The following is a 15,995-nucleotide window of genomic DNA, read 5'->3' as shown; positions in this document are numbered from 1 at the left end:
TCTAAAGTCTACGCATATATTTTAAATAGCTGAGCCACAAAGTGGCTCATGTGTACATTTATTTACTTGTATTGCTTTCTGTTTTTCCTAGATTTCTGTTTTGACTTGATTCTCATTTGACTAGTTTTCTATGTACAATTTCATCTTCCAGACTCAGTCTATTGACTGTAAAACTTCTCTTGTTATAGCGAAGTATATCAGGCAATCTATCGGTCCCATTTTTTTCTTGGAGACATCCCTCCAAGGAGTCCTCTGTTCTTCTGGCCCAAATAGAACCTATATCTCTCAAGGTTTAATAATAATAGCGATAACTGGTGTTAAGCACTTAGCATGGTGCCCGGCACATATTAAGGATTCAAAAATGGTAACTACTATTACTGGTAGTTCTACTACATAAATGATGGGCCTATTCTACAAAGATGCTCTTTCTTAGCAGGGTGAATTCCTCTCCCAGTGGAGGCCTGTTGTGAAAAAGCTAACCCACAGCCTAAACAGAGTTGGGTCTGGTTCAGAAAATGGAAATGTAAAATACAATAGCTCAGATGCAAAACTATTTATTAAGGCTTTTCCATTTGGATATAACCAATTAGATGCACAACTATTAAAGACTGGTCCACTTGGATATGACAAATTAAATTACATGTCCATTAAATCAGGAATATATAAAAGGTATGTTGTCTTGGGGAAAGAGGGAGATTAGCTCTCCATTTACACCATGAAAAGATTTTAGTCAGAAACCTGGGGCTCGTAAGAGACAGCAGACAATATAATGCCATTTGTTAAAAAGTAAACAGCAACATATCAGCTATGAAAATCAGAAAGTAATCCCACTGCTTAACCCATCAAGTTTTCATTAAAGAATATTATGTGCAGCTTCAAACTCTGAGCTGAAGAAAGCAGAAAAACTATAGAAGGCCCAATGGTAAACAATGCTGACAGTGAAAATAAGAGCAGAGAGAAACAGGAAGAGTTGGAGGTACGTTGAAGGGTATTTGCTTACGGGGAAAACAATGCTGCGGGGAGACTTTGATATTCTTCAAGAATGCCAATGGGTACTAGGAACTCAATACCAAAAGTTTGTCTTTCATTTCTAGAAAGGACCATAACATGAGGACATGGCACTGAAAAGTGAGCTTGCTCAGAAAGAACATGAGGCATTTCTTAAACATAAGGCTCCATTCTGTAGATTTTTAAAATGGTACAGAAGACAATCTTCCCTGGATGGCTAAGAAACAAACTGACCAAGTCACCATACATCATTTCCTGTGATCCGCTTCCAGATTTACAACTTCATGACATACAGCCTTGGTTCTAAGCTTAAATGCTATAAAAGAGGTGAAGGAGGAAATTAATTTACTTTTCATTACTGCCTAGTGTTTCTTGAAAAGGTAGAAGACACAGGACAAACCTCATGCCAAAGCTTATGCCAAGTCACTGGAAATATTTCTACATTTACACACTTTTTTTTTTCTAAATCTATGTGTTTGGTGTAAACCCAGTTAATTCAGACTCAGCAGGAAGTAAAAACTCCCTGTCCTGTGTGAATGGAGGGCATTGCTAAGTATATGCTAATAAGGGGAGGGCAATGTCTTCTGAACTGATCCTCAATCAATAGCCATCATGGCTCTGGACAGTAGAATGCAAATGAATATGCAGAACTTCAGTACAAAGGCAACATCATAATTTGCTCTCTTGCACCTTTTACCTTGAAGGCTTCAAAATACTTTCTGGAAAACTAGTCTCTTTAGTAGGCTAGGAAAATACAGGAATGAGTAGATTAAGTGATGATTGCAGGTCATACAAATAGCCAGAAATCAAGCTCTGTGGGCACATTTTCAGAATTCCATGCCAACTACCTGATTTTTGCTTTCTTTTAGTAAGGGCCTGAGATCTAAGTGAGCAAAAAACTCATGTTCCTTACCATTTCTGGAATCCTTTATTTACGAGATTTTTACTTGTAAGGGAAGGTAGTGGCAGGAGAAAAACAGTTCCTAGGAAAAATATCTGTAGCTACAGCAGCGAAATGTAGAAAGGTCTGGGGCAGTTTTTTGTTGTTGTTTCTTCTCCAACCAGTCATCTTAGATAGGGCTCAGCAAACTCAATTTAAAGGTTCTATTAAGCAAAACAGAACTTTAAGAAGGCTGTTTTCCGTTCACATGCCTAACATAAAGGAGATGCAATTTTTTTTATAGGTGACATTATGTATTTGCCAAAAGGAGAAAGAGAAATTCGGCTGCATCTTTAACTTGAGGAAAACGATGTCTAAATTCTAGAAGCAAAAATCAAAACATTTCATTTTCAAATAGACCCAACCTTCAAAATGCAATACCACCACTAGTGACTTGACAGAAATAAGGAAAGCTTGGAACTTTAAAAATCTAGAGACAAAACGACAGTTTCTTTTTGCCAAGGATGGGGGTTAGTATGGGAAGTAGTTTTTGTCGTACCACCTTCTTGGCAGTACTTCTCAGGATGCTGCCTCCCAAGACAGTAGGCACCGCCAGAGTCTGCACACAGCTCCGCAATGCGCGTTTGTTCCACTCTTACTGCGATGCTGAGGACAGGTAGGAACAGCGCGCTCTCCTCCTACGCTTCCACCATATGTTACACTCTGCTCTGTGGCAGGATTCAATTACTTTAATTTTTACCTTTTGAATATAGGCAAACAAGCAGCAACACAGCAGTGGTGACTAGTTTACACTTGAGCAGACGCAGCGCTGAAAAACATTAATTTAGTGCCAAATTGAGCAGTGAGTCACAATTTGCACTTATCTGTCAACCTGTTAACAGGGTAATAACTTGGAAAGATTGCTGTTCCTATTTACATTACAGAGGCCCTTTGAAAATGGAGAGCTGTATGGTTCTTCTTGAAGCGCTCGGCCAATGAGCTGCCTTGATGGTCTAAGAACTGGGCTAGAAACAACTCCTAGAAATCACTCATTCAAATAAAAATGTAATTCATAACCAATATTTTCAGGCTGAAAACGAACTTATAAGCAACCAGAGAATCCTGTTTCTCTCCACTGCTCCCCAGTTACAGTCAGACTCTCAATCCTGTCTGGTCCAATTTGTTCCAGTGCAACCCAACTGACTCCTCCTGCAGCTTCCAATGGCTTCCTTAGGACTGAGCTTCAGTCTCAACTACCTCAGCATCTCTGCTGTATCAGAAACTATCACACCATTCTCAGATTTTGAACATTAGTTTCTGAAGTCCTTTAAACCCAGAATTCTGCTTTTCTTCAAGTTGCTCTGCCTGCTTCTTTAAATGGCCTTAATCAGACAATTCGAGAACATTGGGGCTTCAGAGGTCATCTCATCCAATCCAAGAATTGAACAACATCTCTAAGAGACTGTCTGCATAAATACTCCCACAGCAGAGCTCAGCACCTCAGAAGGCAGCCCTTTGTACTGTTGGACAGCTGCGCTGTTTCAGATCCACTTACCAGTATCTCTAACCAACTACCCCAATTCAGCCTTGAGAAATAACACACAAGAAATCTATTTCCCCCAAAACCTGAAGGTTTCTGCAAATAGGTAAAAGACTATCAGGCTTTCTGGCATCTTTTATCAATGGTTTTTAATCTTTCTTGGATCAAAGATCCCTTTGAGAATATAATGAAAGCTAAAATACACATATGCACAAAATTTTACAAACAATTTTTCTGGTGTTCCAGGCCCTTAGAGTCCATTCATGACTCTCAGGTTAAGTAAGAATCCCTGCTCTATACTCATTCTAGAACCGAGGCATCAGGGTTTTCCTTCTTTATTCCTTCCTGAATGCTGAATCTTATTTTGTAATAAAGCTATTTTCATTTTGGAAAAAATAAAAGTGTGTGTGTTGCCTAAAGATGAACATATCTGAAGTGGCTGGTATATAATATTCTGGTTATGGTCATCTTATTCATACTTCCATAATAGAGTCCAAGGTTAGTTTTTTTTGTTTTGCTTGTCTGTTATTAAACAACTGCCTCTCACTGTCAACCAATCTTTCCCAAAAAAGTCAAGTGCCTGTTTCTATGACCTCAGAGGTCATCTGACTCCACAGCCGTATCAGCCACACTTTAGAAAAGCCCCTTGCTTCAAATGGAAGAAAGAGTCCCACAAATCTGCATCATTGCCTATGGCACAGCTTGGTGCTGAACTCAAGTCTCAAGTCATCAACAGGGCCAAGGACATGTTTCATTCAGTCCAGATGCTGCTATCGCTCCAGCCTCATCTGATCTTCAACTCTGGGCAGGCTCACCCTACCTTGCATACTGCACACATTCTGCATCTTCCTCCTGGAAGATTCTTTTCAAAGTCACTTCCATCTCCATACCCAGGAAATTCCCACTCATGCTTAAAGTCTTCGAGTTTGAGATTAAATGGCACTTTCTCAGGGAAGTATTCCTTGAAGCTCTCCCAGGTCAATCAGTGCATCCCAGTCTATCTTTAAGGTACTTTTAATTATCTTTGTAGCTCCTGTCACATCTGTAATTAAACAATTATTTGAGCAATCATTTGTTTAAAGTCTCTCTCTCCAAAAACACTCTCTAAGGGATTGTATGACTGCCTCCACTGCAGAATCCCCAGTATTTCATCACAATGCCTGGCACACAGTAGGAACTCCTTAAATATTTGCTGGATCAGTAGACAGTACATTGAAAGTAAGCCATGTAGGCCCAAATTGGGCAGTTATGAAACAATTAAAATGAAAAGTTCTTTTTTTAGCAGATGATTTGAGGTGTTGGAAACTTTATTACATTAGCCATTAAAAGTCACTAACAGCAGCAACCAGAGGGCTCCACAAAACAAACCTCAAAGAAAGGAGCAGAGATCCCTCACAGTCTTACAGCTTAATATGCATCCACAAAATCCAGCATCTGTTTTAGTAGAAACTCAATGCCTTTTAGAAGAGCCTTCTAAAGAACTGCACTGCATTATTGACGTGCCAGTTTTAAAATGTTGCTTTTACTGAACTAATTAATTCTGCAAAACATTAGTACAAAGAAGTGTGCTACCAAATTGGGATTATAATGCCAAAATGATAAGAAAACAGAACGTGGAAGGCATTTCTAAAGATACCGATTTTATAAAACATTAATTTTTTACACTACACATTAAAAAATATTACCAACTATTTGTTAGTAAAGCCTAAAAATAATTTGCTGAACAGATGGCTTAGTTCTCTCAAGTCTGACCCCTTCTCAAAAAAAAAAAAAAAAAAAAAAAACTGGATGCCAGCCAGTGATCCCATGTTAGTGTGATGCTTAGCAGCTCAAATCGGATTGAAATAGCATTTACCCCACACAGTGTGTAAGATACATGCTGTTCATTTTCTCCACCCACACAAAAATCTAAAAATTAGGAATGCATATATTAATAAACCACCTTTTTTGGAGAAAGAGTAATGCCCAGTAGATACCAAAGATAGAGTCATTTGCATGATCTGAAAATAAGATCTTTCTCCATATCTATCCAGAATGAGACTGAGTGGACTTTGATAGTGGGTGGAAACAGAAGGGGGTTTGTTTAACTACTTTGTGAGAATGAGATTGGCTGCAACTACAACCATCAATCTCAATATGCTTAAGAAAGAGGACTGGAAACTTAGGTCAAACTTGCTCGTTTCTTGGATTTGTAAAATAACTACTGTGTTTGTCAAAGACTTCTGATTATTCTCTCAAAAAAACTAAAAGTACTTTCTAAGCTCTACATTAAAATACAAGACTAAATATACTCCAGAGAGAAGTAAGAGTACTTGCTCAGATTTCTATACCATCTCTCACCATAGTCCTTTCACACCTCTACCCATCTGGCTGCCTACCTTCCAACAAAAAAAAAGATACTCAAAAACGTCAAAATCTCTGTGTGGAAGCTGACCACCTAAGCAGGCAGGGCTGTCAAGATTGGACGGAGTTGTTTCCAGGGACAGTGGACTGGCCATAGAAGTAGGGGGAGAGCTTTACCCTGTTCTGAGTAATTTATGGATTTTGAACTATGTGAATATATTACCTTAAAAGAAGTTAGGAGGACTACAGGCCAAGCAAACAAAAGCTACCCTTACATTTCCAAAAGTTGAAATAAATGTACAAAGACCCACCACATACTAAAACATATAAACAAATCTGCCTGCCTTCTTTCTTCCTGCCAGGTGTCAAGCATCCCAGTAAGTTCACAGGTTTGGCACGAACTAGGACACTTGGCAAATAGCTGTGTGAAAACTGAATTCTTCTTACATGTAATTCAGCATGATACAGAAAGCTAAGGAGTTTTATCTATTAATAAATATTTATCAGTTCCTTCAATCGTCAACAAACAATAGCTGTTGTCAGAGAACAATATTAAGTACTAAAGATAGAAAACAACTGTATTAGCTGGCCCACAGTAGGCATTCTGTGAGAATTACATGGCAAGGGGTGGGCCCCTAGCCTGTACTTTCTGGTTCAGGAAATTACTGGTTGAACGAGGAAACTATCATTGTTTTCCAGTTTTCAAAGCACTTTTGCATCCTCATTAGACCTCAAGCCAACTTTGAGAAATAAGCAGGGCAGGTATAAAACTCCCATTTTATGAGAACCAAAAAAAAAAAAAAGAGGTTAAGCGACCTGCCCAAGGTAACAGAACAGAGCTAAGCCTAGAACCTACAACTCTGGATTCCCCATTCCAGGGCTTGCGTTTGCATCACAGTGTTTTTAATAGGTCTGTGAGGATTCCATGGAAAAAGCAGATTTCACTTTTGACATTCCTTGGATTTACAGAACACCTGAGAAGGTTTTTTGGTAGCACAGTAACAAAATCAGTTTATGATTTTTTCTTTCAAACCATTCAATAAATATCTATTCACAGCCTATGGATCCTAGGGACACAATGATGACGAAGGCAGCCTCACCCTAATGGGGCTTTATAATTCATTTGCTAAAAGCCACTTTCCTTCAAAGCAAAAGGTTTGCCTCCAAAGAAAAAGGACAACTAAGTTAAATTTCCTTAAGTTCTCCTGCTTAGATTTTTGATTCTCAATTCATGTGCAAAGTTGGTAGATAAGAGAAAGGGATGAAAGAGCAAAATTTTTTTTCCATTTTATTTTATATTAACAACTAAGAGATAGATGGTTCCTAAAATTCATTCTTCTGGCATTACAAATTTACTCTGATACCTTGTGGGCCCCAGTTTGCCCTAAAACATTTAAACGATGTATTAGAGGCTTGGGGAAGAATTACAATTTCACTCAACAAGCTACCTCCTTTGCAAGCCCTTACATGTTAAAGGAAAAAAAAAAAACTCAACAACAAAAGCACCCATATTGAGCTTTCCAGCAACACCAATCAACAATCATTATTAAACCAGTCCTCTCTGTCAGATCTTGTGCAGTGACACTCAGGGCTCAGGTGGGCAGTGAAGAGTGGGTGAACTGAGACTCTACAGTTCACGCCTTGGGAAAGGAAACCCTGCACTTCGGACATTCAACCAGGGAGCTGGCTGGGACAGGCAACGCGTGTTAGAAAGCGGCACCCCCTTCCCCAAAGTCCAACAGCTTTCCTTCCCACCCCACAGCTACAGCTGAGGACTGTGATTACTGTATGCCCACTGGTCTATTAATAGCGTTCGTAGGCAGTGTTTTAAGAGGCCCAGGTGGTGCAGTGGTTAAAGTGCTCAGCTGCTAACCGAAAGGTCGGCAGTTCAAACCCATCAGCTGCTTCACAGGAGAAAGATGTGACAGTCTGCTTCTATAAAGATTTACAGCCTTGAAAACCCTATGGGGCAGTTCTACTCCGTCCTATAGGGTTGCTGTGAGTTGGAATCAACTAGACTGTAATGGGTTTGGTTTTGGTTTTTTGGCAGTTTTTTTTTTTTATGAGTTGGAATGGAAACCCTGGCGGCATAGTGGTTAAGAGCTATGGCTACTAACCAAGAGGTCAGCAGTTTGAATCCACCAGGTGCTTCTTGGAAACCCAGTGGGGCAGTACTACTCTGACCTACAGGGTCACTACGAGGGGGAATCAACGCGATGGCAATAGGTTTGGTTTGTCTTTTTTTTTTGGATGAGTCAGAATCAACTCGACAGCATTGGGTTCGGTTTTTTGGTTTTTTAATGTGATGATCCGTTCCAGTAATTCAGAGCTTGCTGTACATATGTAGAACAAGATTTCATTTCCATTTGATATTTTAATGTCCCCGGGAACATACATGGCGGATTTCACAAACAGAAATGCCAAAGTAAATAAGAATCATTGAACATGTAACTTGTTTTAGTCATAACAATGCATTAAGCAAATGCATACTAGTAGTCAGAAATGGTCAACAGATTTCAGGAAACTGCAAAACTCTTTTGTCCCCCCTTCCTGGGACAAATATTTGTGTGACACTAATTTTGTTTTACTTTTTTCCCTCATCAGACAACCACCTCCACGAAGGAGACTGAGACCAACACACCTCCAGTCCCTGCAATGATTTTGCACAGAATAGGCATTCAATTAACATTTGACGAATTGGGCTGATCTAAACAGGATGAATCAAAGCTAAATAAGAATCACAGAGCAAACAGAACTCTGTTTTATAACTGTTTCTTCTACAAAAAGTAAAAAATTCTAAACCAGAAAATGTCATCCAAGAGAGTTTATCGACCTAGTGAAGTTGTTTCCTTGCCTTCTCACTTCCTGACGGTATTGATACTGGCCAATTGGGTTACATGGCAGAAATGAAATAAGGACAAGTGGAAAGTAACTGAAACACAACCAGACTCTTCGGGCAGGGTCTCCTGTCTAGAACTCCAGGGGTTTCACACATATGTTCCCTCTGCCTGGAATTCTTAGCCCCCAACTAGTCACTTCTAATCTAATCCCCTTCGGGTCTCTGTGTACAGTCCCTTTGGGAGAGAAGCCTTCTTCAAGGCCCTAAAATGAAAAACAGTTCAGTTACCATCACTCATGGCATCCTTCCTTGTCCTTCACAGCACAAATCACAAGATACACCCACACATCTGGTGACTGACCAGATGTTAACGTTTCGCACTGGAAAGAAAACTCCACGAGGGGAAAGAAGGGTCCATCGTGTTCCCTGTCATACCCTCTGCCCCTAGCATGCTGTCTGGCATACAGCAAGTGCTCAATAGATATTTGGCAAACAAAACTTGCACGTGAACTCCTAGAATCTGAGACTGTGGCTTAGGGAAAAACACAGACCTGGATGCTCCCATTCTTGCTCTGTCCCTGCATTTTAAGCCAGTTACTTTAACCTCTCTAAGCTTTGGCTTCCTCATCTGTAAAATAAGGACAAAATATTATTTTCTCCATATGATCATAAGAATTCAAAGAGGAAATACATGTCAAGCATTTAGCGCATAAGCAATTAATAATATTAGCTGTTCTTATTATGTGTGTGAATATTACATTTTCTGAAGAAAAAGGTTAGGTAGGACCTTTTGCTTCAAGTCTAGAGGAATACAAAACCTCGGTAAGTCAATCACAGTACTAAAAACTGCTTGAAGGATAAGGTTAATGACAGGAATGTTTTTCAAGTTTCCTGCTCATTTTAACACATCACTACATTTCAGTTAGTAAGGAATGCTCTTCTCGTAATTTTCAAATGAAGGCAGAGAGGAAAGAGGAAAAACTGTTGCTCATCTTGAAACATGACTTAGTACGGAAATGGACTGGAGTGAACAGATTTGGCTTCTAGAAAGGGGTCTATGGGGAATATCTTTCATTTGCCCCTCCATATCTACCTTTCCACTCTTCTCACACTGTACCTCAGGAGGCTGACCTACGCATGGACTGTATCAACATGGCTTTTTGTCCTCTGGCTTCTAGTTGAGTTTGGTTAATGGTAGGCATCAGTCAGAGATTCAGAGGGCAGGAGAAACACGAGGTCAGGGGTCATTGAGGATGGGCTGTGACAACTTAACAACAAGGCACCAAGGACTCCAATTCTACAGTGATGAAGGTTTATTTCATCCCAACAGTCAGATCTACTCAACTGAAGGACCGGCAGCAGAGGGTAAGGAAAACATGGACTATGTATTGGCAGAAGTCAGTATGACTACTAACTTAGGCCTTGTGACCAGCTGTAGAAATGGGGATGTTTTATGTTCACTGTTTCTCAACATGCCCTTGCCCCTACAGAAAGAGCATTAGTAGGGGTATGACCAAAGTGATATCACCCCCCACCCCAGACAGACCATTTCCTCTGTTCTGCCCCCCAACAGGCTGAACCAAAGGCTCGCTTCCCCTCTGGCTTCTGTCTGGGCTTGGCTGAAGGGAGGCACTGACAGATGTGGAAGGTAGAAGGGGCGTGAGGTCAAGATATTTATTCCACCAGCAAAGTTACCAGGAACTTGCTGCATCCTTCATGATAGCTTTGTCAGGAGCTCTCTCTCCTACTCTGGGTTCTAGTAACCATTTCCTCCCCGAAGGCACAAGGGATAGTAAGAGCTCTGGCCACTGTTACTCGCCTAGGGTACTGCACTACTCCTGTGTGGTTTCCCTGCCCTGCCTGCACCTTTGGAAACAGTCACTTTATTAAAGTCTCTTCAAACTGAAAATAATCCCCTTGTTAAAGTCTCCTCTCAGAATAATAAAAGATTCTTCCCCAATGGAACACATGATATTAAAACACCAACCCTGTAATTACACCTGCTAACACAAGAAACATGGGAAACTTTAAATTACTTAAATTAATGTAGGGTAATAGTGATACGAATATTTTAAACCGGTAACTAAATCAAACTTTATATAATCTGCTTATTTAATTCAACAACATTCATTTTATTAATATTTCCTGAGTGCTTTTAACTGTAGCTGTGGCCAGTTTTGAAATTCATGATGTTCAAACAGAAAAATGGAATTATAATGAAAGGAACTGCCTCACTAAGAAACAGTTACCCCAGTCTCCTATTCCACTCCACTTATTTCTCCTTTCTTCTTAAAGTGCCCTAGCACCTCCGAACTGCAGGTACAGAGCATTCTCTTTCAGGCTACTGCCAAGCGGTCGTATGCTTCATCATCTAACTAAATTCACCGGAAAGTTCATATTTGCCCCAGACTAACAATTTCCAAAGTGTGACATACCCTAAAAACCCAGTGCCGTTGAGTCGACTCCGACTCATAGTGACCCTATAGGACAGAGCAGAACTGCCCCATAGAGTTTCCAAGAAGCGCCTGGCGGATTCCAACTGCTGACATTTTGGTTAGCAGCTGTAGCACTTAACCACTATGCAACCAAGGTTTCCGAAGTGTGACATACATACTCACAAAATGGTACATGAGATGATTTTAAGAACATTTTTCATTCCAATATATATGTATATAGAAAAAAATATAATTAGCAAATAAAACCTGTGATTTTTACATCACTGATTAGAACAAGGCTAAATTTTGAAAGTCAGTTTATTTAAAGAAAAATATTATGCAAATAAAAGAACGGGTGGCTGAAGGTTATCGCAAAAAAATTCTATAGGCGACTTATGAATGAGTGAGTTTAGGAAACACCAGTAAAGCAGGCAATTAAACGGCTTAGTTTCAAAGGGGTTTGCTTGTATTGGTAAATGATATATATATATATTTTTTTCTAAATAAAGCTTCAGCTTCAAATATTAAGGAAATGGTCTTCAGTCATTCATCTGGAGCTAATAAAGACAGCAGAAATGGACACACATCCTAGGAGGGACCAGTGTGTGTCGGTCAGCAATACCATGAAGAAAAGGCTACGGGTGATCAATCATCCTGGAGCTGACTACACTGGTGTGGGTGTTTGGGAATGTGCAATCTGAGTAGAGGGAGGAGGGCCTACTCCATAGAAAGTAAAATGGCTTTCCTAAAGCCCGTGGCATACATGGCGCTGGCTCCAAAATTCCCTGTACCACCTTTAAAGGGGTTAAAAATACCGAATGTTGGGGAGGATGCAGAGCAAGCAGAACTTGCATGTGCTGCTCGCAGAGTATAAAATGGTATGGACACCTTGGAAAACCATTTGACAGTTTCTTACAAAAGTCAACATACAATTACCATATGATTCAGCTATTTCACTCCTAGGTATTTATCTCAGAGGAATAAAAACACAGTCTACACAAAGACTTGTTCACAATGTTCATAGCAGTTTTATTCATGATACTCCAAACCCAGAAACAACCCACATGTCTATGAACAGGTAAACGGATAACACATAGTGGTATATCCATATACTGATTACTACACAATTAAAAAAGAATGAACTACTCATATATGTACAACTTGGATAAACCTCAAAAACATATGGTGAGAAAAATAAGTGAGAAACAAAATATACTTTCATGTGCAGTATACAAAACTCTGAAAAAGACCAATCTAATCTAGAGTGACAGGAGATCAGAATTTGCCTGGGGCAAGGGCTGAGGGTGGAATGATTAGAAAAGGGAACTTCTGGGACAATGAAATCGTTTTCTTATCTTATTTGAGTGGTGTTTATACAGATACATACATTTGTCAAAACTCATTGAACTTTATGTAAGTTATTTTAATAAAGTTGCTTTTAAAAGACAAAAATATTCTTGCAACATGTATCAAATCCGCTGCACTAATCCCAAGTATTATGGAATGAGAGTCAAATTAAGTGGTTTTTAAAAAGTCTTCGGGAGACAAGGCAAGAGACAGGATCCCCTTAGATACCTAAACTGATAAGAATATAGTATGCTTTGATCTCCAGGCTGGTTTGGAAAACCATGAGCTCTACCACAGCTCTCAACCAAACGAGGAACTGTAGCAATGTTATGATACACACTGTGGAAATATAGTCCTGAAAGGCTCAGGCACAAAGCCCAGTTTTACAATCATTACTGTTTTCTCATCTGAGGTCTTTACGACATGGGTGAAAACTAACATGACTCCGCTCCTAGATGGCTAGAGAGGACAGGCAGACTCCACATGCTGAGCGCTGTCCATAGCTGTACAATTTCAGCAGGGCGACTTCATGCCATGAAGGCCTTCTGGCCTCCTTGTTTGCCCATCTGGACTATTAAGAGTTTCACATGCATCTGAATATGGAAAACACTTTGGATATATTTAGAGCTATAAATCACTACTGAAGCAACATATTTCCCTGAAAACAATTTTTGAACAGAAATACAGTACTTTCTCTCCATGTTGAAAGGGAACAATTAATAAGCCAGGAAGGTAACGCTGTAGTTTAGATTACGAGGATCAGGAGTCTAAATGCCTGGGTTCAAGTACCAGCTCTACTAAGCATGAGGCAAATTACCTGGCCTCAATCCTCATCTTGAAAATGAGGATAATAATAGTATCTTTCAGAGGTTGGTTTTGAAGATTAAACGACTTAATGCATGTGAAGAACTTAGCAGATTGCCCAGTATATAGCATATTCTCATAATAGCTGAAACCCTGGTGGCATAGTGGTTAAGAGCTACAGCTGCTACCCAAAAGGTTGGCAGTTCAATTCCACCAGGCGCTCCTTGGGAACACTATGGGATAGTCCTACTCCATCCTATAGGGTCTCTATGAGTTGGAATCGACTCAAGGGCAAAGGGTTTGGTTTTTTGGTTAGTAATAGTAGGTGGTGATGATGATCATGCTATTTTTTAAGTTGGTACATTAAACTCTCACACAGAATCCACGTAACTGGGTCCTTTTAAAACTGTTTTCTCCATCACTTCACCTCAACCCAAAAGAAAGCAATGTCCAGAACATACAGGGCAGTGTTTGGTTGAGAAAATCCTGGAGTAGGCATGGAAAGAGCCTGGCTCTCCTATACACTCATAGGGCCATAGTGGGCAAGCCACTTATTCCTTCTGGTTTCTATCTCCTTTCTTTGGCCTGGATGATTTCTAAGGTTCCTTTTGGTTCAATTTCAATACAATACACAGTTTTAAAGAGCTTACTATCTGTACAAGGAAGCAATTATAGTTAAGAGCTTTAAAAACTGTCCATCTTTGACTGGTACATGTGGTAATTATTCTAGAAAATTCAATTAATCAGAACTTCCCATTCCTTAACTTTGTAGATTATTTTGATCTACTATACTTACTGGGTTTTAAGTAAAATCTCAGTATTTTAATAGAAGAACTATTCCCAATACAGTTTGGGCGTAAACACAATTGTCTTTGCCACTATGAGGGGGAGGGCATTACTAGAAATTTCTGATGAAACTTGGCATTGTAAAGGACTACTGCAACCGAATCTTAAACATGGACTTAAGATCAGCATCTTAACAAGAACCCCAGGAAATGGCAATTTTGCAATGAAGAAAATTTACAAGAAGGACTCTGCCCACTAGACTTCACAAATGAACATTTACTGTAGCTGAATAGGTTGCCCTAATGTGGCTGAGAAGGATGCTCAGAGGGCATGTGTAATTACAGGGTACATACCTAATATGTCTGTCAGTTGAGGATCTCAAAATAGAATAGATAAAAATGATTATTTAAATGGTAACGGCTTTAGAAATAGATGCCAGAAGTATAAGTATCCAGGTCCTTAAATTTCAGACACCCACTTTTCTAAACAGAAGATCTGCCACAATTTAACAGACACAGCCATAACTCAGATTCAGTTGCGTCATATCAATCGCTCCATTTAATGGTCTAAATATCACCATAGGCACCTACCCCACGAAGACTGTAACGTGAGTTCTGACCTGTGATGGGGGGAGGAGGGAAAAAGACACGCAATATTTCAGTGGGCAGGGCACACTGTTCAAGAGTTGGGGACATAGCTCACGATGGTGGAGCAAAGTCAAAAGTCAGTCTCTCTCTTGCTCAGTTGTCTTCAGCAAACAGGACTGTAGTGAATCACACTGTGAACGAGTCAAAAAGGCAATGGTATTAGAGTCAATTGCTTGGAATTGTATTCACACAGAGGATTCCAAGTGAAATGAGAGATAATCCATTTTGTTAAATACAGGTGCAAATACCAACGTGAATGATAACAAAGTGATGACAAATTAGAGGGTGTGCATAAGAAGATGAACCGAAGCTGTAATTCTTTTGGAAAACAAGGTACACAAAGAAGCCTTAACAACAAGGGGAGAACAAAGATGAGAGAGATGGCACAGTTTCTCCTAAAACATGCAAATGGAAGTTGCTGAGTGAAGACAGATCAATTATTCTCAGTCGATGAGAATAATAAGAGAGTTACAGCAGGGAACACTAACGTTAAATATTAGGCAAAACTTCACAACTGGAAGAACTGCTAGCAAAGTGTGGAGGCTGCCAGCGGAGGATAGGAAATGACCGCCTGTAGAGGCATTCAGGGTTAAAACCCGACACCTGTCTAATTACGAATGGAATTATTCCTGCTACAGTTCTGGGAAACAAGAGAAATGTGCCATTAGAGAGGTCTGTTCTGATCTAAATGAGCATGAAAATAAGGAGGTTAAACTCCTGCTTATCAACATTTTTAACCCTCCAGTATAAATAAGGGTTTTACCCACTGGGCAAAACTCTTGACATTTAAACCCATCAAATTCCTGTTAAAATGGCCTGCATATGCTGCAGTAGACAAGAAATGAACAAGATGGTGACTTGTTTCTGAGAAAATAAAGGCAAAGCTGTCTGGGAGGTGGCTTTGGGTAACACACATCACATCCACAGAACAGTATTTCTTCCTTGCCTGAAATGCTCACTGATATTTTTTAGCCTTAATTCAAAGGTTTCTTTCTTTGTTGAGCTCCAAAAGTAGAGCATGTTATTTGTTGTTAAACAATTTAAAGTGTTTAAGCTTGATTAGCATGACTCAGAAACTTTTCATCATTTTTATGAAGGTTCTACAGGGCTGCTAACAACTCCGGGAAATAGGTCTTTTTCCAGATTTCCACTGTAAATAATGATGGACCACTGGCCTCTGTGTTTCAAGGCCTAAAGAAGGCAGCAGGGTAACAGAACAAAGCTTTTGCCTTCATTAACTAGATAAGGAATCTCACATTGGGAAAGCTCTGCTTTCCGCTCCCTACACACCTAGCATAGCAGAGCCCGTTCATGTCTACTGGGACCCAAAACACTCTGAAGCCAAAAGGCCTTTTGCTCTTTTTCT

General features: G+C 39.8%; 1 protein-coding gene across 7 annotated transcripts in view; it reads right to left on the bottom strand.

Moving 5' to 3' along the window:
• The window catches only part of MED27 (mediator complex subunit 27), a 230,786-nt gene that overhangs the window by 83,259 nt on the left and 131,532 nt on the right, over positions 1 to 15,995 (bottom strand). Inside the window, exon 4 of one of the 7 annotated variants that reach the window (XR_010322984.1) lies at positions 14,602 to 14,760. The exons of 5 other annotated variants lie outside the window; for them this stretch is intronic. Coding sequence is in view for 1 of the 2 variants with exons in the window: in XM_010587550.3 (XP_010585852.1) it covers positions 14,733 to 14,760 (28 nt within the window). In the remaining variant the exon portion in view is untranslated. Of the gene's footprint in view, positions 1 to 14,512; positions 14,761 to 15,995 lie in introns of those variants that run through there. One more of the 7 variants, XM_010587550.3, reaches the window with a different exon arrangement.

This window comes from Loxodonta africana, chromosome 9, assembly GCF_030014295.1.
Source record: "Loxodonta africana isolate mLoxAfr1 chromosome 9, mLoxAfr1.hap2, whole genome shotgun sequence".
In the NCBI taxonomy this organism is placed as follows: domain Eukaryota; kingdom Metazoa; phylum Chordata; class Mammalia; order Proboscidea; family Elephantidae; genus Loxodonta; species Loxodonta africana.
Note: the sequence above shows the minus strand (reverse complement) of the source record. Positions and strands in the feature narration are given on the sequence as shown.